Source organism: Musa acuminata, chromosome BXJ3-3 (assembly GCF_036884655.1).
Source record: "Musa acuminata AAA Group cultivar baxijiao chromosome BXJ3-3, Cavendish_Baxijiao_AAA, whole genome shotgun sequence".
NCBI classification, from domain to species: domain Eukaryota; kingdom Viridiplantae; phylum Streptophyta; class Magnoliopsida; order Zingiberales; family Musaceae; genus Musa; species Musa acuminata.
In genome coordinates this window covers 4,389,644-4,415,048 of record NC_088351.1, presented here as the reverse complement: position 1 = coordinate 4,415,048, position 25,405 = coordinate 4,389,644, and the positions used below count along the sequence as shown (strand labels likewise).

The window sequence follows — 25,405 nt, the reverse complement described above, 5'->3', positions numbered from 1 at the left end:
CGAGTTCCCGAGATCGGCTTTATACTTGGTGGTGTCGTCCCAAGTTTCTAGGGTCAGCTTTGTACTTGACGGCACTGTCCCGAGTTACTGGGATCAGCTTTTGTACTTGACGGTGCTATCCCGATTTCTCGAGTTCGGTTCTGATCTTGATGGCGTCATCCCGATTTTTCACCTATTGGAATCTAAATTGGGTGTATAGTTTCTACTTTGAAATCTTTGACACGTTACGAAATGGTTCGACGAAGGGGATGATTGCTCAATGCTTATTGCTTACACTTTTTGAGTTGGTGTGGAAAGCCATGAATGATGATGTTTTTAGGGGTAATAGAATCATCCCAAATGTGATCTTCTTTGTGTCCATAGCTCTTTTGTTGAGCAAACAAAGGAGAGGAGTTGTGGATTTCTTATTAGAAGTGATACAAGTTCAGGGATTCGACAAACTCATCGTTAAGTCAGATTCAACAAGTCATCCACATTCTGGGCAGAACGATTGAGCTACCTTAGCATACTATTAATCTTTAATCTTGTGAATGAAATATTACGATTAATATCTAAGTTTATCTTGATTAATCTCTCCCATCTGTTTAGGGAGGGTAACAAACGTGCTAATTGCCCAGCGGTTTATGCTAGGGAACTAATGGAAGATGATGTTAAGCAACAGATGAGGAGGATTACTGTTCGAGTTGAAGGAGATGACAATGTGAGTTACAAGAATATGTGAGACATCACTTGCCAACTTGGAGAGACTAACCGAGGAAATGAAGTCCGAAACGAAAAAGAACAAATGATCACTTGACAGCACTGCGTCTTAGCTCAGAAATGTTTTGTGTCCTAGTAGAACAACCACCATGGTTTACCAATGTAATCATGTAAAACTCTTGCACACTCATGTTCTGTGGTTCTTTGAGATCAATCGACAATGTTGATGAGCAGAAGTTGTGATGGAAGCTGCAAATTGCCACCTTCAAGCTTCTTGGTCATCAGTGTTTGCTTCAGCTGTGGAGGGTTGCTGAGGAGCTTGTGAGCCTGCAACCATTGGTGCAACGAGGTAATGGTAGCACTATAATTCGTTGATCTGTTCCGTGGACTATAGGTTGAAGGAGAAGAAGAAGAAGATGCGGAGGAGGAAGCCATATACCAACTCTTCTTTTGTTCGCTCTCCACAGAGAAAGCGAGGAAGCGTTGAGAGCCTCAATTCACCAAATATGGAAGGCCAACTATGTTAACATTGGAGTTCTTCTATTCTGGTCCTCTCTTCGTCTTCTTTGGTGAGCTCTCCTCCTTCCACGATCCTTAGAGGCATGCAGGGAGAGAAGAAGAGCAGAAGAAAGGAGGAGCTAAAGAGAACTAGAGCAGAATGGTGATCCAGAAGGTGCAGAGAGCTTCCTTGCTATATTGGAGGCTTGGACATCGGATGACAGCTGCATGATCTCTTCTCGCATCTCCAACTTGATGTCTCACTGTCCTCCCTGTCTCCTACTCTCTCGTAGACACCTCTTATGACACTCCATTATTATTTAATAAATAATAATTATTTGTTACTAATAAATCTGAGAAATACATGGCATTCTCGTATAATAAAAGAAGTTTCAGTGGGCCCCGGCCATGAAAAAATAATGGATCGATCCACCCAAGAAGTGTACATCGGCGTAAGCCCGAGTATGAGCAATTAACTCGTTATGAATAATACACTTCTTACCATTGTGTTTCTAACTCGGTTGGGCACCTGTCTTGTGATTGGAGCAAGAGTGGCTCCACAGCTGGGTCATGTTTGGGCTCCACTGAGAAGCCGAATGCACAAAGGGAGACGGGTAGACGAGGAAGAGAAGGTGTTCTCGTGATAATTGTAGTGAGGGGGTTCTGTCCAAAACAACACGAGATCAAAGCCTAAGTTTTGCAGACGTCGAACCAAAGACTCTACCCACTTCCACGCCCTCTCTCGCCGCCGCGAGAGAGAGAGAGAGAGAGAGAGAGAGCTATGGAAGAACCAGATTCCCGGAATACCCCTGCCATGGCGTCTTCCCGTAATACCCCTTTCCCTCCCCCGGCTGAGGTTGCCGAAACGACCCCTCCCGTCGACGACTCCGAAACCATAGCTCCCTTGCCCGATGGCGGTGGTGGCGGTGGCGACCCCCCTCCCCCCGCTGCGGGCCGCAAGCGCCGCCGCCGCAAGAAGCAGTTCCCCGGGATGGTACCCACCGCCTGCCTCCGCGTCCTCCGCCCGTCGTCCGCCCGCTCCGCGTCCGTCGTCTATAACGAGAAGCTCCTCGACGAGCTGATCCAGATGCAGATCAATGACGCGGGACCCCGGCGCCGTGGCCGCGGTCGCCCCCCTTCGTCCTCACTCCGCCTCGCCCGCGAGCTCGACGTCGAGGCCCTCATCGCCATGGCTGTAGGGTTCCCTATCGACTCGCTCACCGAGGAGGAGATCGAGGCCAACGTGGTCCCCGTCATGGGCGGCGTCGCCCAATCCAACTACATCGTCGTCCGCAACCACATCCTCGCTCGGTGGCGATCCAACCCCTCGGTGTGGGTCACCGAGGCCCACGCCATGGAGTCTATCCGGTCCGAGCACCGCGCCCTCGTCTCCACCGCCTATGCCTTCCTTCTTGACCATGGCTTCATCAACTTCGGCCTCGCGTCCGCCGTGATCGCCGCACCTCGTCGCCGCCCGCCGTCCCTCCCAGCCCCCACCGTGCTTGTCGTCGGTGCCGGCGTCGCTGGTCTGGCCGCTGCCCGCCACCTGCTCTCTCTTGGCTTCAAGGTCGCCATTCTCGAGGGCCGCGGCCGCCCTGGTGGCCGCGTCTTCACCAAAAAGATGGAATGTTGCGCCTCTTCCACCACTCCAGGGGTGGTCGCTGCTGCTGACCTGGGCGGCAGCGTGCTCACCGGTATCAATGGCAACCCTTTCGGAGTCCTGGCTCGCCAGCTTGGCTTCCCGCTCCACAAGATTCGAGATTTGTGCCCTCTGTATCTCCCGGACGGCCGGCCGGTGGACACTGTCATCGATTCGCATCTTGAGTCAGCCTTCAACCAGCTTCTCGATAAGGTGTGCAAGCTCCGCCAGGCCGTCATTGATGAGCTCAGCTCAGTGGATGTCTCTCTCGGGACTGCCCTCGAGGCCTTCCGCAGAGCTTATGGCTTCGCCAACTCCTCGGAGGAAAGGATGTTGCTCAATTGGCACCTTGCCAACCTCGAGTATGCCAATGCTGCCCCTCTCTCGGACCTCTCCATGGTCTACTGGGACCAGGATGACCCCTATGAGATGGGTGGCGACCACTGTTTCATTCCTGGCGGCAATGGACACTTCATTCGGGCTCTTGCGGAGAACATTCCCATCTTCTATGGAAGGACAGTCACCCGAATTCAGTATGGATGTGATGGAGTGATGGTGTATGCAAATGGGCAGGTCTTTCGCGGCGACATGGCACTGTGCACTGTGTCACTCGGTGTGCTCAAGAAAGGCTGTATTGAGTTTGTGCCTGAACTACCTCAGCAGAAGCAGGAGGCGATCAAAAGATTGGGTTTTGGATTGCTTAACAAGGTTCTCATGCTGTTTCCCCATGATTTTTGGGGTGGTGGGATTGACACTTTTGGGCACTTGACAGAGGATCCAAGCGATCGTGGTGAATTTTTTCTGTTCTATAGTTATTCCTCAGTTTCTGGAGGACCCCTTCTTGTTGCTCTTGTTGCTGGGGAGGCTGCCATTAAATTTGAGAATACATCTCCAATAAAGCATGTTGAAAGGGTGCTTGGAGTTCTTAGGGGTATCTTTGCTCCTAAGGGAATTGAGGTCCCAGAGCCCCTTCAAGTGATTTGCACTCGATGGGGGTCAGATAAATTTACTTATGGGTCATATTCTTATGTTGCTGTTGGGTCTTCTGGTGATGACTATGACATTTTAGCTGAGAGCGTGGGAGATGGGAGGGTCTTCTTTGCTGGCGAGGCAACAAACAGGAGGTACCCGGCGACTATGCATGGAGCTTTGCTCAGTGGTTTCAGGGAAGCAGCTAACATTGCAAGGGTCGCCAGAAGGAGGTCCACAATTCCAGTAATGGATAAAGTAGATGTTATGGAGGATCCTTTGAATTTGGATTACCTCTTTCAAACTCCAGACTTCTCTTTTGGTAGTTTTTCAGTTCTTTATGATCCATATTCTTCAGGGTCTGACTCTACTTCATTGGTGCAAGTTGGAATTGGTGACAAGAATTCGGGTTCTGCTTCTCTTTTCCTTTATTGCTTGATTCCAAAGAAAATTGTTATGGACTTGGCTGAAATCGCTGATGATGACAATAGACTGAGCATGTTGTATCGTAGCTTTGGCACAAAATTAGTTGGGAGGAACAGCTTGGGCAGTGCTGGCGAGAGCCTTGTAGCCCGTATAAAAGTTGCAAGAACAGAAAACTTGAAGACTTAATGTGGGAATTAATGAGTATTTTAGTCAAGGCATTGGATTTTACACACATGGTTCAAAAGAAGATATTTGGTCATTGGTTCAGTTAATTCAGGTCCACTAGTCAGAGTGGTGAATAAGTCCTGCAATCTGAAGCATAGGAAATCCACAGTGAGGTGCTGAATCCAATTCTCTTTGAGCCTAAATTTGGTAATTGGTGTTGCCTTTAATATAGCATCTAATAATTTCATTATAGACAATAGATGTGCATTTATTCCTGAGCATCCATCTTGAGATGATCATCAATTATGTTGAGGTCACACCTTGCCATGAGATGATTTTATATTCACTGATATAAGAATTGCATCTCGAGACCTAGTCTCTAGCCAACAATTTGTCATTCAGATGAAAGAAAAATCTATTGCTGTAGTTGACCAATTGTTCTAATTTAGATGCCACTGTTTCACATGTATTCAGTTTGTTTGATCTGGGCAATGCATACAAATTTGCTTTGCCTTTTCACTATTTTGTATTATGCTTCTTAATGACAAACAAATCTGCTGCAACTAAAGAGTGATATAATTAATCAAGATAGAGGGTAAATGGCTATGACACTATATTTGAGAATTTAATTGTCACCATACCTTTTTGAGGATATCTAACTAAATTTCAACTCATGTATTGTTATGATTTATTTGTAAGGCACTGATCAACAGAAGTCTTACCAGAACATGTTATGTAAGCTATTTAGAGAGCAAAGGATTTATAAGAGAGTGTTAGAAGTTTGTGCTAAGATGTTTTCCTCGTCTGCATTCTGTTGCTTCTTCTAAAGATAGCTCTTCAATTGCTTTATGAGTTATATTATTTTCTGCATAAGTATCTCCAGCAAGGGAGCAACTACAGGAAAAGTTAAATCTAATTGAAGTTTGGTTAACGCAGGAATATCTAATTGAACTTTGACACTTTGTCCTCTTGAGTTTAAGAGATGAAGCCTACTGCACTCCATTGTTTTTGTATCATTTAGTTGGAAGCTTCAATAATAGTGAAGGAATTTATTTTTCTGTTTCTATAAATTCCATTTTTAATGATCAAGTCTGAGCTAATACATCTATATTTGAACAGTTGAAGCTCCAAGGATACATTTTTGTGGGAAATCAGTATCGTCAAAATAATTATATTGATGACAGTACAGTGATAACACAACCAGCTACAGAAAATGCTCCATTTGCAACACCGTTGATGCCATTTACATCAGTTATGATGCATAGCTGGAAAATGTATCTGTAGATTATCCTAGAAGGTCATTTGAAATAGTTGGAAACAAGGTGAGTGCAAGCAAAGTACTACTGGGATCCTAGAAAAGGAAGTGACTAAGTAATTTCCAGTGATGTGGAAGGAGATGTTACAGATGGTGTCGCAAGATCATTGCTGAAGATCGCGCCAAATGGTTGGAGTATTTTTTTTTAGTACTTAATAATAGAGACAATAAGATGTAATTATTTTGATGATCAAAATTGTGATTCTTTCTTTTAAAAAAGGCCCATCAGTTATGTATGTTTTTTCTCAATCAAACAAATGACTTTTTATCTGAGTTATATCTGCCACCAGTGTTTTATCATGTGGCATCAGAATCCAAATTGTGGCCTTTTATTACTGTTGTTTGAATATGAACAGGATAACTTGCATGGAAGAAAAATGGAAAACATACTCTGGTTATAGCATTCATCTCTTCACTCCTGCATAAGTTTACGAAGTTTCAATGGATATATGGATTTATCTTCTGCCCAAGGAAATCTCAATTCAGAAAGGCCTCCTACTTCTGAAAGCAAACAAAGCATGAAGCAGAGGTGACTGCCCCTATGAACTGAAAGCAGATTCAAGAATCTCATGTTAATCTTCAAAGAACCGGATCAACACAGGTAACTCTCCTTATCCCTAAAGGAACTAATAGAAACCAGAATAAACTGGTCCACTCCCATTGCTAGATCTTAAGGTGGATCAGAACACTGCATATATCACTTAGTTAAACAGTAATATCTTTCTATTGTCTTTTCTCTATTTGCATGGCCCATGTGAACTATCCAATATTTTTTTCTCATGATATTTAATGGTCCATTTGATATGTGTTTTTGAGTATTTTATGAGCTAATTGGCTGGTTTGATCTCTAATCATGTCATATTTAAATGACACCTTTGGTAAGATGCAGATGATAACTGATCTTTCACGTCTTCTTGTAACCATTGGACTTTCTAACGAGTACAGAAGAACATGAGATGGTCATTGTTTATGTCCAATTCTTCTGCATCCCCTTGAACTATGCATCAAGTGTCGAGGAGTAGGAGGCATTACCATTCCAAAATGTCAAGTGCAGCGATCTCCAGGCCCCATGCAGCGATCCTTTCCTACCCTGCGGCAGGCCAAGTGAACCCAATGCTGGACTTGGCCAAGCTGCTGCACTCCCAGGGCTTCCGCGTCACCTTCATCAACACAGAGTTCGCCCACCACCGGCCGCTCGAGAATGGAGGACGCCATGCGCTGCTCGCCTCCGAGTCCTTCCGATTCGAAGCCATTCCGGTTGGCCACGCATCATCTGCCTCCGACTCCTTTGACGTCAAAGAGTTGGAGTCGTCGGTGAGAGAAACTGGCGCTGCCCCCATCGGAGAGCTCCTGCAGAAACTCAGCAGTTCCATGGATGCTCCCCCTATCACTTGCGTCATATCTAACTTCCTGATGACCTTCGCGGTGGACGCGGAGAGGCTGGGCGTTCCTCATCTGGTGTTCTGGACTACGAGTGCTTGCAGTCTCCTCGGTTCCCTTCAACTTCAGGAGCTCATTCAGAGAGGATACACACCACTTAAAGGTACAATTTTTATATTTAGGACACATCTTGGTAGCATTTTGGACTTCTTCTTCCCCCCAAAGGATCTATTTTTTCTCTTACTCAAAAGTCCTTTTTTGATCCCTTTCATACCTTTTTCCATACAAGAAAAGGTCTTAAATTAGACTAGATGGCAAAAAAGGCTTTACAGGAATCTGCCCTGGTTTTGCATTGGTTTATATGTCCAACAAATCCAGTGAATGAGATTTTAGCTGCTCGGTACAATGACCACTTCTTGTTTCTACAAAATCAGATATACTGTTCATTTCTTCTTAGCCTGATATGGGTTATGTTTTCCTAAATCAAGTTTGATAGTTTTTGTGGAACGACATAAGAAAATGATTAGCACCTCTCCACATAGCAAGTTGGCTGGGGTGCTCCATGGATGTACTGTTAAAAATGTTGACCTATGAAAGTAATCTTTATTTGCTTGATATATTGTAATTGACTAATAAAATAGTTGACTCACATCTCTAGGTATTGAGCATATATTAAATAATCAATAAGATAATTTGACTGAACATCACCAGGGAGAAAATGTTTCCGTTTCCGACTGAGTTGAGTTAATGTTCAGACCTATGCATCATTCGACTGAGTTGTCTAATCTTTATGTGTTCTGATGGGCATGCAGCTATGAGATCAACATTGAGAGCTTTCCTTTGCTTTTTGTGTAACCCGTAATACATGAATCCATAGTTATGTTGTTCTAGGGGGAAAGAAGCATACTTGTATGTATTGTGAAGAACTTTTTTTTTTGGCTGCAATTTCATGTTTTCACATTTCAAGTATCCATTTGATAACTCATTTTACAGGTAGCAAACAAGTAGAGATGTTTGGAATCAATAAACCACCAAAATCATCCCATACAATTCATTGTCATAATTGGTGTTCCTGCATTTTACAGATCACAACTGCATCACGAATGGATACCTGGACACCACCATAGATTGGATTCCTGGCATGAGAGAGATGCGTCTGAGGGACCTTTCCAGTTTCATCAGAACAACAGATCTCGATGACTACTTCCTCAAGAATGAGATGGAAGGAGTTGACTGCGCATTGAAAGCTTCTGGTTTGATACTCAACACATTTGATCACATGGAAAGCCAGGTCCTGGATGTTCTTAAAAGTTCCTTTCATCGGATATACACAGTGGGGCCTGTTCTTGGGCTACTGAACCAGATCAAAGGAAATCCCGAAAACTCACTGCGGTTAAGCCTTTGGGAAGAAGATCATGGATGGAAGGAATGGCTGAACGCTCAAAAGGATGCTTCAGTTATCTATGTCAGCTTTGGAAGCCTCACAACCTTGACAAGCGAACAATTAACAGAGTTTGCATGGGGACTTGCTGACAGCAACCATCCCTTCATGTGGATCATTAGGCCCAATCTTCTCAAAGGTAGTAGCGATGCTGCATTGCCTGAAGAATTCATTGAAGAAACTAAAGGGAGGAGCTTCTTTGCCGGTTGGTGCCATCAAAGTGAAGTGCTTTCTCATCCTTCAATAGGTGGCTTTCTTACGCACGGTGGTTGGAACTCGATGTTGGAGAGTCTCTGTGGTGGAGTGCCAATAATTTGCTGGCCTGGATTTGCTGACCAGTATACGAATTGCCGATATGCTTGTAAGGAATGGCGAATAGGAATGGAAATCGACCAACAAGTGAAGAGAGAACATATTAAGGACCTCGTTGTGGAATTAATGGAAGGGGAGAGAGGGCAGCAGATAAGGAAGAATGTTATGAAGTGGAAGAAGTTGACAGAGCAAGCCACTGCACAAGGGGGGTCTTCATATACTAACTTGGAGAGATTAGTCAAGGACATGAATGAGACAATAGAAAAGAACTCGATTCATGACAATTGAAGACATGATCTGGAAGTGCAACAACCTCTGAACTGAACTGTGGACCAGCAACTTTTTTTATGTCTTAGAAGAATAATATGCATTTGGAAGCCTATGTTGTATGAGTACTTATTCAATGTGGAATGTAGAATGTGTCTAAGGACACAGCTGAAACTGAATTGGATCAGAAATCCAGCCTAAAAAAGCTTTGACAAAACAAGGTGGGTAGAGACCGAAAAAAAAACTAGTGCAAAAATAAAAAGAAGGATGTTGTTGTCTGTGTGTTAATACTAACTGATGAATATGAGTTTCTTGACAAGTGAGTTTGATGTTTAATAATGGCAAGGCACCTACTTGGATCAATATTCCTCTAAATCTGCCTTGTTCTAAGTGGGGTTTGTTGTCTTGTACATGGAACATCACCAACTGCAGATAAGTTTCAAATTGAAGATAGAAAGCTTTTGGCTTTACATCTAATTTGCCTGAGGCACTCTCCAATCTCTGAATGATATTTACTTGATTCTATTCCTGTAAGGTTGTCAAACTGGTAATCAGCTCCTTCATCAATTATTCTTGTAAATAAATTCAATATTTTCAATACATAGAAAAAAAAGCAGGAGTGGAGGCTATCTCATCTAAAGGCAATCTGGTTGAAGAATAAGAGAGTAGTACTTTTGACTCATTAAAGGGTCCATCATATTAATCTCCCATATTATTTTCAATAAATTCTTGACTATTTCCTTTTTTATTTATTCCCAAATAAAAAACAATGGTATAATTAATTGCCTTTTTGTTCATGCCAAGAATTATTCTCTTTGTTCTTTCTTTTTTCCTTCCTCTCTCTCTCTCTCTCTCCCTCCTCTCTCCCTACTCTTCAAACGCCAAGCGTGGACCGAAGTCAACCCAGCGTTGGGTGGGCGGCCGGCGAGGTCGTTCCTGTCATGTATGAATCAGGCAACTGGCTTCCTATATATTTTGTTGGCCCCCATCCGATGATACGATGACGTCAGCTCTTTGCAGTGGCACAGTACCCGATCGTCGTGTGCTGGAACTATGGTGTTGCCTGTCTCTGTCCGCACGCCCGTGCTGAACGGAACCTCCACCTCATCTCCGCTGGCCCCTGATTCGCCTTCTTTCTCTACTAACACCGTCCGATCGACAACCCACGGTCCCGATCACGCCTCACCCGACACCACACCCCCAACTTCCCCTCTTCCTCCGTTGTAAACGCCGCGCCTCTCTCACAAAGGCGTAGAGAGAAAGAGAGAGAGAGAGGCGAAAAAGAAATCTTTATAGATCTCTCCGTCGGCCTCATCGCGGACAAGAAGAGCTTGGCGGAGCTGAAGTGCACGGGTACCACCGGAACCGTGCTATCCTGCACCCGCCTCATCTCTCCTTATCTTCCCTTGGCGCCCTCTACTTAGGGTTTCCTCCGTGCTTCGCTCTTTTTCCTCTCTCTCGCGCGCTACCTCCACTTCGTGGAATCGGAACATGGATTGGAACCTTCGGGGCGTGGCGCTCGTCTTCCTGATCGCCCTTGTTGCCGCATCGGCTGGCTCGCCGGTCTGCCCCAGGCCCTCTGCCGGAGACTCGATCATGGGTCGCCCGGACTCGTGCTGGGATTTGGATCCTACGGCAGAGCTTCGTGGTTATCAGATCGGCGTGGTTGAGGTGCTTGCCTACCTCTGCTTGGGATCTTTGGTTCTTTTTTTTCCTTAATTATTGCGTGTTATTCCTCTTTAGATTAAAATTGTCTATCGTGATTTCGTGGTAAAAGATCTTTTTTGGTCGATTGCTTTTGTGCTTTCAAGAATATGGGAGCCCTGATGTCAATTTGGATCTTGCTTGCGGATAATTTAAATTATAATTTTGAATTTGCAAATTGTTCCTTGTAAGATAGCAAGCGTTTTGAGTTGGTTTGCCCTTTTATTATAGGTTGCAACATCAGATGTACTGGAAGCAAAATTACTCAGTTGTTTACAGATACTGACTCATGATCACCGTCGAAACTAGTTCTGGATAACAATAGATCAGTGAGGGTATTATAAAATTGTTATGAACCGGGTGCATGGCATATGCAATGGACCATGTGATTCTGATTCATTATTGCTTGGCTGCTATCTGAAAATTATGGATTGAAATTGTCATCTCTATGTAAGAAATGACTGATTAAAAAACTCAAAATTTGTTGCAGTTACTGCCTTGAAGGATCATCATGGTGTACTGTTCTACATGACCTGTAATTTAGCACATTTAGGATTTGTAATGTTTGCTAGAATTTAATTTATAGCTGTATTTTATTGATTGTTTTGGAGGAACATACTCTTATGTAGAGCAGTCGCCAAAAAATCAAAACCTTTGTTCATCCATGATTCAAAGTAGTTTTCCAGCCCTTAAAAGAAATATTTACTGATTTGTAGAAGAGGAGCTTATCTAAAGGTTTGAAATGTCCTAGTAATTGGACTTAACATATTATCTGGGTATGATTATATAGAATCATCATATCTTTGTTGATGTTTTTACTGCTAACATACTTATGGTATCTATTTATTAATATTTGGATGTCCTGAATTAAGGGATCAAGACGGAAATGTAATGTCATCTTGCTTAGTCTTGTTACATGTTTAACTGTCATTATAACATGCATGATTGTCATACATTTGCCTTCTTTTGTAAAAATGTATTGCATGTATAACTTTTCATCCACTACTTCCGACTATAATATTTATCTAGATGATGCCAAAATCTTCTATTATTCCTGAACATAAAACTCGTCTGAAGATTGTTATATTCTGGATAGTTGTTTTTTTAAACAAATCAATTTGCTTAGTTTAAGTTAACTGGTAAACTGAAAAATTCTATTCTATAAAAGACATGTTATTTGGTGGCAACTATAAGACGACAATGAGCAATTTTCTGCCTAGAAGATGGTTCATGATCACATACATTTTGGATTTTGTTCTTTTTATTAATGATACTATAAGCATAGACAATTGAGTAATTGGTTTGACCAAGTAGATTTAGTTCTTCTTCTTTTACTTAATTATGGATGTCATGGGAGTGTCAACTGATGACGTAACTGGGTGATTAATGTTTCTTGGGAAAGATGTACAAAGACACTTATTAAATAAGGTTGTCCTTGAGAATTGAGATATCCAACTCAATCTGGATAAAACATTGGAATGTGACAATTGCAGGGTACAAGGAAAACAATAATTAATTGGTAATAGTGCTGTTCTAACTGTCTGTTATACACCAAAATTGTTGGATGAAAAAACCACTGCTTCTGAATAAAGTGACATGGGCAGAAGACGAACTGATGGGCCTGTGATCATAACAGCCTCACAAAATTGTACTACAGACAAAAAAACTCATTAACTTCATTAATTTCTCAAACCGTTCCTGGGAAGATGACATTACATACTAGGTACCTCTATGGCTTTTCTAGTTTCTGCTCTTTGTTTTTTCATATGTTTTTGCGCACTTCTATGATGGTTTCTTGATGTTCTTGTTGGTCTTGGTATTAGTGTTAGCCATTATCTCTGATCAACCAGGGTAATTGTAAGGGCCCTTTCTTGTTTTGGACGCTGTTTGGAAACCTTGTCAAAACTTCATTTTCTCTTTTTCTACCAACAGAAGAAATCCTTTAAACTATATCAATTTACTTATTTCTTTATGATTTGAGACATTCTTTTACCCGTATGTAGGGAGATGAAGCTGTTTTGCAGAAGGCATTGAGTATAGTGCAGAAGAACAGGGAGGAATATGTGGCCCTTCTCTTTTATGCATCTTGGTGTCCCTTCTCTAAAATCTGCCGACCAAATTTCCAGATCTTGTCAAACTTGTTCCCAACCATCCATCATTTTGCATTTGAAGAATCTGTTATCAGGCCAAGGTATGGAACAAAGTTTGTTCAAATTACATGATTTGTCAAATATATGGATGCAGTTGCATTTACATCTGGAACTTGTCAATTGCAGCATAATCTCAAAATATGGAGTGCATGGTTTTCCAACCCTTTTTCTTCTAAATTCAACTATGAGGGTGCGGTATCATGGCTCACGAAACGTGAATTCCCTTGTTGCTTTTTACAATCACATAACAGGTATATTGTGTTTTAGTATTATTGGCCCTTTCTGGATGTAGTAGGATCCTACAAGACTTTTCATTGCATAGTTATGTTCCAGTTTCCTTTTATGGTTCCAATCTTCCTCGAATTATGCTCTTTATCTTGTTTTCGGGAATAAACTATGTCATGTTAAACAATTATTTCAGTGATTAAAAACTATCATACAATGTACAGTTAGATGAAACTAAACTGTGTTTATGCATTGAGTTTTTCTTTACTTGGTCCGGACTGTGAGGGCCTCGTTGTTCTGGTCGAATGTAACAAAGATTGCAAATTAACAAATTCCGAGACATGGTTTTATATGCTTTGCAACATTTTATGCTTATCGTACTTTGTTCACTGTGGCAGGTGTTGGTCCTTCATCAGTGAAATCAATGTCCCTGGATAAATTTGTGGACCCACCAAATGATACTGAGCCCAAGGAAGAAGACATGCAAGAAAGCTGCCCGTTCTCATGGGCAAGATCACCTGAGAAATTGCTGCAGCAGGATGGTTATTTGGCACTAGCAAGTTGTTTCCTGCTGATGAGGCTGCTTTATTTCCTCCTGCCGAGCCTCAATGCATGTTTGCACCGAGCATGGAGGAGGCAGATGCGATATGCAAGCTTGATAAATTTCTGGAATCACCTGCGGGCATACACTGAAGAAGCCAAGCAGGGTGTCGGTAGGTTGTACCCATGCAAGCGAAGCAATTTGCAGGAAGGGGCAATGAATGCAAGGGCTTGGGCTTCCCAGTCCTTAGCCTCGGTCTCCCTTGGCGAACCTAGTTCCGGAAAAGCATACACTACAACTGATAGGAATTAAGCCAAGATACTCCTTAACTCTATGTATAGTAGATTTCATATTTGAATCCGACACTAATTGACGCTAATTGTTTTGGGTTTTAGTTGTTATTGGTTGCAACAATTCTTCCAGTAGCCTCTTCTTCCACACCCTTTTTTCTCTGAAATAGATAGATCTACTCAAACGGTTCTTGATGGTCTATCTCATATTTTTATGCTTTGGCTGTTTCTCTATGGCAGTGTGTTATAGTGTACTGAATCTGAGAAATCTGGCAATTTAGAGTGGTTGGATATCTCTACAATATCTGAACTGATAGCTGACAGACAACGAGCCATATCTTATGATATGCCTGTGAGTGGCTTGCTTAAATGCCCCCAAGACAAACAAGCCTTTTTCTCTCATCACGTATTCTTTTGGGTTCTGTAGAACACAGGTTTTGACTGGCAACGTTCGGAATCAATGATGTCATGCAACACCGAGTAAGACCGGTCGCGTCCTCTTCTCCCTTCTCATAGAGGACGTCGTGCATGCATTCTCCAGTCAAATAGCTCCCTTCTCATAGACAGGTTTTGACTGCCAACGTTCGGAACACAGGTTTTCGCAGTCATATGGATTTATATACATACAAATACCAAGCAGCGATCACAGGTTTCACGAACACTTAATGGAACTGTGTTGGACGAAAAAGTTTGGCGGTCCATTACTCTGTATTCACTCTGCAGATGAAGTGATCGTCTTTAGCTCTCCATGAGTGGTGTGTTTGAGAAGATGCCCCGAGGACGAACTCTCCCGGTCAAACAACTCGTCAGTAGTTTTACTATTCATGTAGACAGGTGCACGACAACGAGTGGCTCGTCACAGGTTTCATGAACTTGTCGTAGAGTTGAATTTTTCTGGCCTGAGAAAATTCCGAGTTCACACATGCACCCATTAATTATCTTCTACTCGCATCAGATCAGATCATTCTGACTGGCTGTGTAGGTGACCTCTTGCTATATATACCTGTGGAGTGGTAGGATAAAGAGCTCAGAAGGAGGTGAGAAGAAAAAGACGGAGAAGAAGATGGGTGTTTCACTTGAAGCTCTAGCCATGGCAGGCGCAGACTACGTTGATTGTGCTATAGATTTCGACTCGTTGGATGAAGATTATCCTCCATATCTCTTGGCTGCCAACGAAGGAAGAGACGGTGAAGATGACGAACAGATGGATGATGACAAGAAGAAGCCGAAGGAGTTATTGGTTTCGTGGGTTAAAATGGTTGCATCATCCATTCGGAGAGTCTTCGCCGATTAATGTTCATTAGCTGTTTATAGATTCAATATGCTCCCAAGCAAAGCCGAAGGCCTTTCGCTTTCTTTCTGACTCCATCGAAGCTAGAAGAAGGCAAACTGTTCCGTGCTGCATGCAGAGAAAGGAGATAATGTCGTTGATTACCATATATTACGAAAGAGATAATAGATTGTATATACATATATATACGCTTATAAAAACCCTGTGGGAAAGAATGGGTGGGATTGTTGCATGTGTTCTGTATTTCTACAGTTAAAACATACAATCACAACATCTATTTCGTCTGAGATTAACATGTTTTCAGCGAGCAAATTCTTGATAGCATCTCAGGTAATCGTTAGAGAAATCACCAGCGTCTTTAGCTCGAGTGTACAGATTCGATCCACTCATATTATTTGCAGAGGAAAGTACCAGTTTTTGCTAGCATGTTTGACGATCCCAAATTGTTGCATGGCTCATGCAATTCCCATAACGTTACTTTTAGTTGACGTAATTAATTGTCCTACGCGCGTTTCTTGCACCCTTCAAACTCCGATCTTTTCTAGTTCATGCACGTCCAACAATCCAAAAGAAGACCTGCCGGCGAACAGCTCGCGAATGCCTTGACCGCTTCGCATCTCCTAAGTAACGTGTCGATCCATTTACCAGCTTATCAAAACCGGGATTCATTTGGTCACTCTGCACATGTGAGTCCGTGTCTCCTTCCAAGGAAAAGCTCTCTCTTTAGTTGGTACTCATCATTGCCAGTACTTTTGTTTCTCTCATTATCTCAGCTTACTTAGTTTGTCTTCGATGACTCGATCTCGATATTTATCACATTGTAATGATGCCTTCATAATCAACTTTTTGTTATATTATATTCTCAAGAGATCGTTCTATCTAGTGGTAATTTATGTCACTTGTCCATATTCAGTTCGAAAGCGAAAGATATTGTGATGCAAGCGAGATTCAAACCTAAGATTTTATGATAAATTGTGAAAGTTTTTGACAGGATAAGGAAAAGGACTTTCTGTGTTGAACACACCAAAAAGAACTTTTCCCGTGCTTCTCTTTATTGTCACTTTGATCTATAATCTCTCCTTCCAGCGTATGCATATATCTTGCAATTGCATTCCTGTGGGCAGCCGAACAAAGGAAACTGCACGCAGTAGAAAACCAGTGCATTTCTCTTTCACGCATTCATGTACGCTGTGAGTCCATTAAAAAACCATCGACTGTTTCTTGCAGTTAATGCGAGATGAGTGTTGAATCATCTCATCCCTCTAAGAGGAGGCTGATCTGCACACCAAATGCTTCTCCCTTTGATGTGTGCTAAAAGCAAAGAGGCATTGTCGTAGAGTTCTAATCCAATTCAACTCATTCCATGTGTCCTTCTGTACGATTCTTTCTCAAGCTTGTGACAGTAACCTATCGTGAAAAGACGACATCGATGATGCCATGAACGATTAGAAGATTCTACTACGTCACCGAATCGTGCGTGTTAGAGATGATGTGACCCACTAGATCCTGTGATCTTCCTCTTCCTCGACTTGTCATCTTCATCTCCCCGACGCGGAAGCGACCAACCAGCATATATTCTCGGTCAAACAACTCTTCTATTCGTTTCACGTGGTTCACGTACGTTAGCTAGTGTTTAGGCTTCTGGATCTTGGAAGACGATCGGAGTTCATCTGCATTCGTACATAATCTTATCTTCTCTTCCTTGGGGTAATCTGCAAGCTTATGTGAGCCCAACCCCACCATGATGTCATGGATTGCTAGCCATCTTCCGTAGTGCTTCTGAAGGACAAGGAAGAAAAGAAGGAGACGAACGCTTCACTTGAAACCCTATACATGGCAGGTGCAGATTGCGTTGGAAGTGGCATATGTGGACTGCTCATCGTTGGATGTTGGAGTTCCCTTCCCGTTGTATAGAGCTTCACGTAGGAAGGCACCAAAGAAAGGAACCAAAGGCCAACTACATCGCCTGATGCTTCCATGGCCTATAGTTTCAAGAGATAGTTTTGTTTTCGAGATGTTTTTTTTAACAAAAGATAAGTGAATTTGAGATACTATCATAATTAAATAAATATTTTAAATATAAAAAAATATATTATTGTTTCTTTAAGAAAAATGTAATTGGATGAGCCGTTCAAAAAAAAAATTAAAAGATAATATATATATATATATATAAGAATTAATCTCAATTATAAATCAAGTTACACTTAGAGTCACATTTAGATACCATATTTAATCTTAACCTTCGATTATTAATTGGTATACCAAAGTTTGACAGCTAATTGAAACATACAAGAAGATAGTTAACATTATTACGGTTGAACGTTAAGAACTAAACCCAAGGACGGCATAAAAGATATTATATATATATATACACACGCACGTTTAGAGCATACCACTGAGTCTTACGCGGGTTCCATTGCGGTCTGGAGACAACAGGCGGCTCCACCTGTGCCTCCAATCAGAAGGCGGGTAAGACGCCACGCAAGAAGAGATGGAGTCGAGTTGGATATGTTGTCGTGGTCGAGTCCGACTCGACCGAGTCGCACACGAACGAAAAGGCCAACACGCTGACAGGGTTTCGGTGGCGGAACCACCAACGCGGGCCCGATGATACCTACGGCCGCCACGTGAGTCGCGTCGGCCGCCTCGGTGCCGCTCCCTTTTGTCCCCACGTCTACCCCATTTTCTCGGATCTCATGGTTGTAGTGCGGTGAGGACGAGGGCGAGAGCCGAGAGGGAACTCGAGGAAGAAAGACCAGACTCTCATTTGGCCTCCTTGATGGCGGCGCTGCGGTGGGGAACGGCCGTGGGGTACTTCGCCGGAGAGGGCACGGTGGCGGACGCCATAGCATGGTGGGACGAGATCGACGGGTCGGAGAAGTGGCAGCGAGGGATCTTCTGCGCCCTCTGCGCCTCCTACGCCCTCGTCTCCGTCGTCGCTCTGGTGCGAATCACATTTTCTTTCCCCTTGTTGTTTACCCTTTTTTGGTGGGACACGCGGAGATGCATCGGCATTTTCTTCGTTAATCGAGGGGGCGAGAATGTGATTCACATCGACACAGATGCGAATGTTGCCTGCCTAAGGCTTCTTGGTTCCTCGTTATGAAAAGATCGCTTCTTGCTACCAACGATGATACCTTCTTGTTTGGGCATGATTGTCGCTGTTCGGGACATAGCGAAACAATGAAACTTTATGATCATTGTCAAGTTCGAAATTTGAATGTCTGTTGTCGGCTACATGTTTGTTTAAATTCCTGTCCATCAGCAGAAAAACAGTGTAAAATCTGTTGACGTCTAGCGGATTATTTACAACTTACTGTGCTTGTTGCATCATTTTCTGTCACACTCTAGCTGGATTACTGCATTTGAACCTGCTTAGTTATGTTCAGCTTTTGTAACCTTAGCTATGACTTTTTGTCTCGTCAGGCACAACTGATTAGGATTCAGCTCAGAGTACCAGAGTATGGCTGGACGACGCAGAAACTTTTCCACCTGATGAATGTTGTGGTGAATGGACGTATGTCAAGTTTTGGATGCTTTGGACTAAATTTCTTCCATTTAAATGTTCTTCTCTGCATTAACTATCACATGAATTTGCAGTGCGTGCGGTTCTGTTTGGTTTATATCATGATGTGTTTCTTATCAAATCAAAGGTAGGCTGTTTCTTTTGTGGATATGGTGCTACTAAAATGAGTTATGTTCAGCTAAATTTTTTTCTTTGCATTACTACATGTAGCTTGGTTTGACAAATTTTTCCAACAATCTGTTGTTATATGTGGTTAGCAATCAAATATTGTAGCTATTGTATGATTTGATGTCCGGGGCAATGATGTTTGTAACATTGTGTAATTAGTATGTATTCATGTAGCTAAACATGGTTACAGTGCATAGGAATTTTCTTGCTACATAGAAAATTTTGTAACCATCATATATTGTTTGAGTTACATGCTAACTGAAACGGTAAAGGATATTTTGTTACTGTTTTTGGAAGCAGGATTCATTGTTCTGCAATTATACATGGTCAGATTTAACTAAAAAGAACGGAAACATGTTAGTAGTGATGCTTTTATTGAATATAAATTGATTTGCGGTAAATAATTTTGTTGGATATCAACCAAGACAATAATCATGGTTACCTTATTGATTTTGGTTTCCATCTTTTATCTTAGACTTGTCCTTTTATATACATTTTCTAACAGTGTGATAATCTTACTAGTTCAGGCTTTGGAAATGGCACTTCTAGACCTTCCCGGACTGTTGTTTTTTTCAACATACACTTTACTTGTTCTGTTTTGGGCAGAGATATATTATCAGGTACTGATATTCTTCTGGTTTGATCACTCTTATAATAATCATTTGTCAAAACCCATAGCTTTTACCTATATTTGACATATGCAGGCTAGAAGCCTTCCAATTGTTAAGCTTAGACCAGCATATCTAATAATAAATGGTGTTGTATATCTGATACAGGTAAGCTAACAAAACTAAAAATAATTCTTGAGTCTATAAGTTTGCATAAAGTTACTTTGGCTTGTGAATTGCAGATTTGCATATGGGCCTATGCACAAATAAGTCCTAAGCCAGTTGCTACAGAAGTTGCTAAACTCTTCTTATCAGGTCTATAAATGGGATAGTTTTAGTTATACAATCCTATGTGCTGTCAAAGGTCAATCATTGTTTACTATCATTATCGATGTGGGTATTGGTTGCTATTTTGAATTAAATACCTTCTCACAGGGAAAATTTGTAATCAAAATTTATTTTTCAAATGATTATTCAGTCATTCATATACTGAAATTATTGTATTTTGTTGGATGTTTTATGTTTTACAGTCATTTCCTTCTTTGCTGCTCTGGGATTTTTAATTTATGGTGGAAGGTAATTATTCTTATTGACATATAGTTGCTACAGAAATAACAAAAGTTTTCATATCTTTTTTCTTATGTATGTCTTATATAGTTTTCTTCTCATTAAAGGCTATTTTTCATGCTGAGACGCTTCCCAATTGAGTCCAAGGGTCGTCGAAAAAAGCTGAATGAGGTATCTTAAAAATATAATCTCTGATGACCAATTTTTCTTTCACGATCGCTAATATTTCAGTCATATGATAGGAATTTGACAGTCTGGCTTTTGAATCTTTCATAGCAGCTCTTGGCAATTATACTAAGCCAAACTATTTTCACTATACCTAATTTGGAAGCTGATCTATTGTTTGCTTGCCTGCCCTATTTGGTGGCATCACTGAACTCTATTTCTTCAAGTTTCAATGGTAGTTTGCTTGTTACTAGCACACCATTTCTGGGACATCTGATCACTTGATGTTATGGAGAAGCAAATGAAAGGAAGGAAAACAGATTTAAGCATTTGACAATCGATATGTTATAAGATTTAGTTTTACTTTTTGATTTGCTGGAAGGAATTTGATAACGTGCCACCCTTTTCTCTGCGAGTGTCTTGCTCTGGAAGTGTGCTGTGGGCTATCTGTAAAATATACTGACTGTAATCTTTAGTTCTTTTTTTTTTCTTTTAAGGAGACCACTATAACATTTCATTGATTATCCATTCTTGAAGTTCTTACGAATGGTTAAGAAGTTGATAGGATGGTTCTCTTCCTACCAAACAGTTGAGGGATTGTAGTTCCTGCAAAAGAATAAGAGGGAGGAAAAAAGATACTTAGCTAAATTGTATTTCATATATATATATATATATATATATATATATAATAACAACCACCAACCAGGCATTGAGCTTACATAGCTCACTTATATATGTGTCTTGAGAGAGAAGAAATGATTTTGTCACTTCACAAAACTCACTGAAAGTGATGAATTAAAATATTAAAAATGGAAATCTTAACTGGAGAACTACTTGTTCAACTTAGTAATGTCCTTATAATGACTTGAGAAACCAAGTAAAATGTAAAATGAGGATAAAAATTTTATTTGAAATAGTTTTAGAAAATTGTAAATCTCAGCAAACACTAGCATTAGGACTTGGGTGTTGTGATGAGTCCTCTCTTGTCTCAATTTGACTTGGACCAGCTTGGAAAGGTCTTTGCTACTAGTTTTCCAATAAGCAACACCCCAAATTTCCCCTTTTTGAGCTGGATAGTTGCTTCCTCCCTCTCCTACACCAAATTGGGCTCCTCTTATTTTTTGAGCTATGTTAAGCACTTTATGCAATTAACAAAACTGAAATCCAGTTGTTTCCTCGGTTAATTTGTTGGAATAGCTTATGATTTGGAAAATGTCGGCTGTTAAATTGATTGTTGAAATCCACATCATTGGCAGGTTGGTTCAGTTACAGCAATATGCTGCACATGTTTCTTGATACGGTGCTTTGTGGTAAGAAATTGTTTTTGTTTTTTCAATTTTTCTGCCCCTTTTGATGCATGCAAAAGTTGCGTTGTTAATATAGAATGCTTGGAAAAGCTCAATATATATGGATTCACATCCAAGATAAGAATTGGGTCACTAGAGGACAGTGGGCATTCAGATTCTGACTTTTATCCTAAATCTGATCTGATTGGGGTCCCTGCAGCCACAAAATCTTCATCTGGACAATATATTTTACGGTATATATGCACTGATAGCTTATTGAATTGGCCAGGTTGCTCTCTCTGCCTTTGACAACGATGCTGACCTTGATGTCATGGATCATCCTATTTTAAATTTCATCTATTATATGGTAAATTGCCTTTCTTTTATTTCTTTCACACTTTTTGTTCAATAAAGAATGCAAGTATTTATTGTTGTATGAGTGATCATCGGTCACGTTTATTATTAACCATCGTTATTTAGTTCTTGACGTTAATCACAATCTGCTCTAAAAATCTTCCAGTTGGTTGAGATTTTCCCATCAGCTCTTGTTCTTTTTATTCTTCGGAAGCTGCCCCCGAAACGAGTTTCTGATCAATATCATCCTATTAACTGAATCTTTCATGATCAGCTGTGATTTTGCAGGTAAGTAATCAACTCCACAGATTCTGATCCATATTCTTTTGTCTGTATAATTGTTTAAGATTTTTTTCTTCTTTTGTGGCATGCTTTTTCATAGAGAAATCATTCAGCGTGAACCACAGCTACTGCTACCTCGAGTTGCTCAAGTTCAGGTATCCAGGAACTAATAGAGCGATGGCGGCAAAAGTGAAGAGAACAACCACAACTTTATTATCAACCAAAAGAGTGGGATTTCTTGTTGAACTGTTCAAGTAGCTTTGATGTAGGTTAAGTTTGCTAGCATCGAATTATGTTTTCTGGTTGAAGAATGCCTCTGATTCATGCTCGTTTGGAAGCCCATGTGAAACCTGTTGTACTGGGAACTTCTTCATGTCTTTGGAATTAAGGTTGACCAGCTTGGACAAATAAATGGCTGGACTAGATTATGTCATCGTTTCATTCGTTGTTGATTCCCTTGTTGATTGGGATGTGGTGGAAATTGAGCCAAAACAAAGAGCAAAGGGCCCAAAGGTTCCTAGCATGGCTTGTTTCTCTATTATGGTCATTTATTCCGTGATATCGATGATACATCGTGGTGGTCGACGACGACGTGATATTTATTCAGGTAAATTTTGGTTGGTTGTCGTAAGTTTGACGTCGCGGTTTGATTGGGATCGATAAAGAATCTTGCAAAAACTACAAGGGCCTAGTAGAACTTTTTATTACAGGAATCGGATTGAATGGAGAGTTAATCTATGGTATGAAAATGATTTTATGAGATTGTCGAACATGATGAGTCACTTAAATCGTTAAGCATTGTGGTTAGCATCGTTGTGTTGATCACCTGAGTTAACAGAAACATTCAAACAGGTGTGAAGCATTACTTCAACATCATCAGACGTTTTTGTTAACATCATCATGCTGCTGATCATCCGTTCGATCGATGGATCGAGTTAACATTATATTCGATGGGTGTCGAATTAAAGATGACGATGTGACAGATTCGAGCTTTTTCATGCTTGAGATATAAATTCCGATTTAGGCTGGTCTCCGCCTGTCAAAGCTAACACTGTCGTCAACAATTTTAACTCGATGCGGTGTTAATGTGGAGGTAGTTCAACTCCTTCCTGCTCGTGGGAATGAGGCAGATAAAAGTCATGTCAAAGAGAGGGGAAGAAATATGTGGAAAGTCAAGTGTAGGTTTGACTGCCAACTTCAATTCTTTCTCCAAAAACAAAAAAGTTTGACACGTCTGCCCTTTGAAGTTTGGAAATATCATATTTACCTTTCTGAATTCTAACATATATTAGTTAATATTGATTATAGATATCCTTTTAGATATTTAAATACATCATTCATATACACAACATAACATAGCATTTAAGAACAATTTTGTAGGTAAATTATTAAACTGATCTGTATGTTGGGATGTATTGCTCAATTTTTTTCGGGGAAACTAAGTCGCGATGAGGTTGTACATTTCTTTTTTTTTTTTTTTTAAATATTACATCAAATGCACGTTGTTCATAGATTTAAACATGAAACTTTACTTGTACAATGATATGCTAACTAACCCGAATGTCTCAATAGAGAGATGATGACAGCCTTCTTGAAAGCTATCACATTCAGTCTCATTCATGCACTGCAAGTTTACATGGTTTTGTGGTTGAAAGCTAATGCTTCTCTTCATTTTTGCAGCTCATGCTTACCAACTACTTCTTCTTCTTCTTCTCCTTTATGACATCAATGTAATGTCTAAACACCACTTACTGTACTTGACATATGTGAATCAGTTGCCACTAACCTGCCATTGTCCTTGCATTATTCATTTGAAGGAATCAATTTCCATATGTGGTCATATAAAACAGTAATCCCCTCATGTCCCTTACATGACTCTTGTACTGTCATATAAAATGCATGATTAGGACAATTGATTCAGGTTGGATCTCATCGAATAGTCAGAGTCAGCCCCTCGAATGAGTGACATGAGGACAACACATTTTCTTTCTACTTCCAAATATTTTCTATTTTGCATTTAAGAAAAAATTAATAAGATAAATTTAGCAAGGCATGAAAACAACTCTATGCTGAACCTTAGACACACAGGGGATAACTTTGACATGATCTGTGGACTTGCATCGTCCGAGATGAATCAGTTTCAATCTTTTGTCAGCACCGAGTATAGGATCATAGTGTAAGATGAGAAAGAAGAGATAAAGCAGCTCACAGATCTTGGCAATGCAAAAAATCCTGACACATTAAGTGAAGTAGCAATAGGAAAGTGCTGAAGGTAAGAATCCTCTGATGCTGCTTATAGTGTTGTCCTAAAGTGGTCTACCTTGTCAGCAATCTCATCACAGAAACATCCTACAAAACCTTCATGTCTTCTTTTGTTCACCTCAGGCTTGTTGATTCCTTCCCATTTACTGTATCTTCTACTATCACAATCCTCATTCTGTACATCATAATGCATTAGTAATTAGGACAGTGATGGTCTCAAATCATAACCACTTGGCCATGAAGTTTCAACTTCTCTTAAAGAAAGAGAGCTCGAAAACAACAAAGACATCTGCCTGTTACTTTCATTGAAATGGGAAAGATATGATGAACTCAGCATTAGATCTGCAGGACCCTACATCTAAGACATCTGACTATTACTGTCCTACAACTCATTAGTTTACAAGGTTGATCTAAACAACAACTGAGATACCATTCACGTGTGTGGCATTCTAGTAGTCCTCCTCCTTTTATTGTCCATCAAATGATGAACTGGTAAGACACAGTCGCAATTTGTATTAGTAGTATTACCATGGAGCACTAGATCGGAAGCAAATGGCATTGATCTCGCAAAGTATCGTAAGACTCGACCGCTATTTGCGCTCTTCTATCTTCTCTCCGTAAATCCTGTATTGGTCTCAACTTTGCAGACAAAGTTGAAGGCAATTTACATGAGCAGTTGCCGCGTGTTGTGTAGTGCTCGAAAACCGAGAGACATGATTAGAATCAGATGATTAGTGTTTGTACATATCCATCATCGGAGAGGTGATATAGCCAATCCGATGTCGATTGTAGATGCATGCGTTTTTGTTATTTGCTTTACCTCAGGATGCATATGGTCCATTCGACAAGGAACCCTAATTGTGGAAGCAACCCTA

General features: G+C 41.0%; 4 protein-coding genes across 5 annotated transcripts; all 4 read left to right on the top strand.

Annotated features, from left to right (window-relative positions):
* The first annotated feature begins 1,870 nt into the window (after positions 1-1,870).
* Positions 1,871-5,988, top strand: LOC103977499 (lysine-specific histone demethylase 1 homolog 1-like). 2 transcript variants are annotated; one of them, XM_009393037.3, is made up of 2 exons: positions 1,871-4,569; positions 5,516-5,988. In XM_009393037.3, the coding sequence occupies exon 1, from the start codon at positions 1,979-1,981 to the stop codon at positions 4,415-4,417; it is 2,439 nt and encodes an 812-aa protein (XP_009391312.2). In that variant the 5' UTR covers positions 1,871-1,978; the 3' UTR covers positions 4,418-4,569; positions 5,516-5,988. The 2 variants fall into 2 exon arrangements, with proteins under 2 accessions (XP_009391312.2, XP_009391311.2); XM_009393036.3 differs by having other exon boundaries at positions 1,871-4,603.
* Positions 5,989-6,752: 764 nt separating this feature from the next.
* Positions 6,753-9,132, top strand: LOC135633858 ((R)-mandelonitrile beta-glucosyltransferase-like). The gene is made up of 2 exons (XM_065143811.1): positions 6,753-7,254; positions 8,177-9,132. Exons 1-2 carry the CDS (start codon positions 6,753-6,755, stop codon positions 9,130-9,132), a joined length of 1,458 nt encoding a protein of 485 aa, XP_064999883.1.
* Positions 9,133-10,333: 1,201 nt separating this feature from the next.
* On the top strand, positions 10,334-14,216 carry LOC135632348 (5'-adenylylsulfate reductase-like 3). Its single transcript, XM_065140847.1, has 4 exons — positions 10,334-10,782; positions 12,819-13,006; positions 13,092-13,216; positions 13,589-14,216. Exons 1-4 carry the CDS (start codon positions 10,603-10,605, stop codon positions 14,041-14,043), a joined length of 948 nt encoding a protein of 315 aa, XP_064996919.1. The 5' UTR covers positions 10,334-10,602; the 3' UTR covers positions 14,044-14,216.
* A 3,712-nt stretch (positions 14,217-17,928) lies between these two features.
* LOC103977496 (tobamovirus multiplication protein 1) lies at positions 17,929-22,720 on the top strand. The gene is made up of 12 exons (XM_009393033.3): positions 17,929-18,256; positions 18,739-18,829; positions 18,913-18,965; positions 19,534-19,626; positions 19,711-19,782; positions 19,857-19,929; positions 20,145-20,190; positions 20,289-20,352; positions 21,603-21,656; positions 21,922-21,999; positions 22,153-22,274; positions 22,369-22,720. The coding sequence occupies exons 1-11, from the start codon at positions 18,092-18,094 to the stop codon at positions 22,243-22,245; spliced, it is 882 nt and encodes a 293-aa protein (XP_009391308.1). The 5' UTR covers positions 17,929-18,091; the 3' UTR covers positions 22,246-22,274; positions 22,369-22,720.
* Positions 22,721-25,405: the final 2,685 nt, after the last annotated feature.

Coding starts and splice junctions, on each gene's coding strand:
- LOC103977496 (XM_009393033.3), top strand. CDS start 18,092: ATGGCGGCGCTGCGGTGGGGAACGGCCGTGGGGTACTTCGCCGGAGAG. Junction 19,627..19,710: donor GGGCAGAGATATATTATCAG/GTACTGATATTC, acceptor TGACATATGCAG/GCTAGAAGCCTTCCAATTGT. Junction 19,930..20,144: donor TGCTAAACTCTTCTTATCAG/GTCTATAAATGG, acceptor TATGTTTTACAG/TCATTTCCTTCTTTGCTGCT.
- LOC135632348 (XM_065140847.1), top strand. CDS start 10,603: ATGGATTGGAACCTTCGGGGCGTGGCGCTCGTCTTCCTGATCGCCCTT. Junction 13,007..13,091: donor GAATCTGTTATCAGGCCAAG/GTATGGAACAAA, acceptor TGTCAATTGCAG/CATAATCTCAAAATATGGAG. Junction 13,217..13,588: donor TTTTTACAATCACATAACAG/GTATATTGTGTT, acceptor TCACTGTGGCAG/GTGTTGGTCCTTCATCAGTG.
- LOC135633858 (XM_065143811.1), top strand. CDS start 6,753: ATGTCAAGTGCAGCGATCTCCAGGCCCCATGCAGCGATCCTTTCCTAC. Junction 7,255..8,176: donor AGGATACACACCACTTAAAG/GTACAATTTTTA, acceptor TGCATTTTACAG/ATCACAACTGCATCACGAAT.
- LOC103977499 (XM_009393037.3), top strand. CDS start 1,979: ATGGAAGAACCAGATTCCCGGAATACCCCTGCCATGGCGTCTTCCCGT.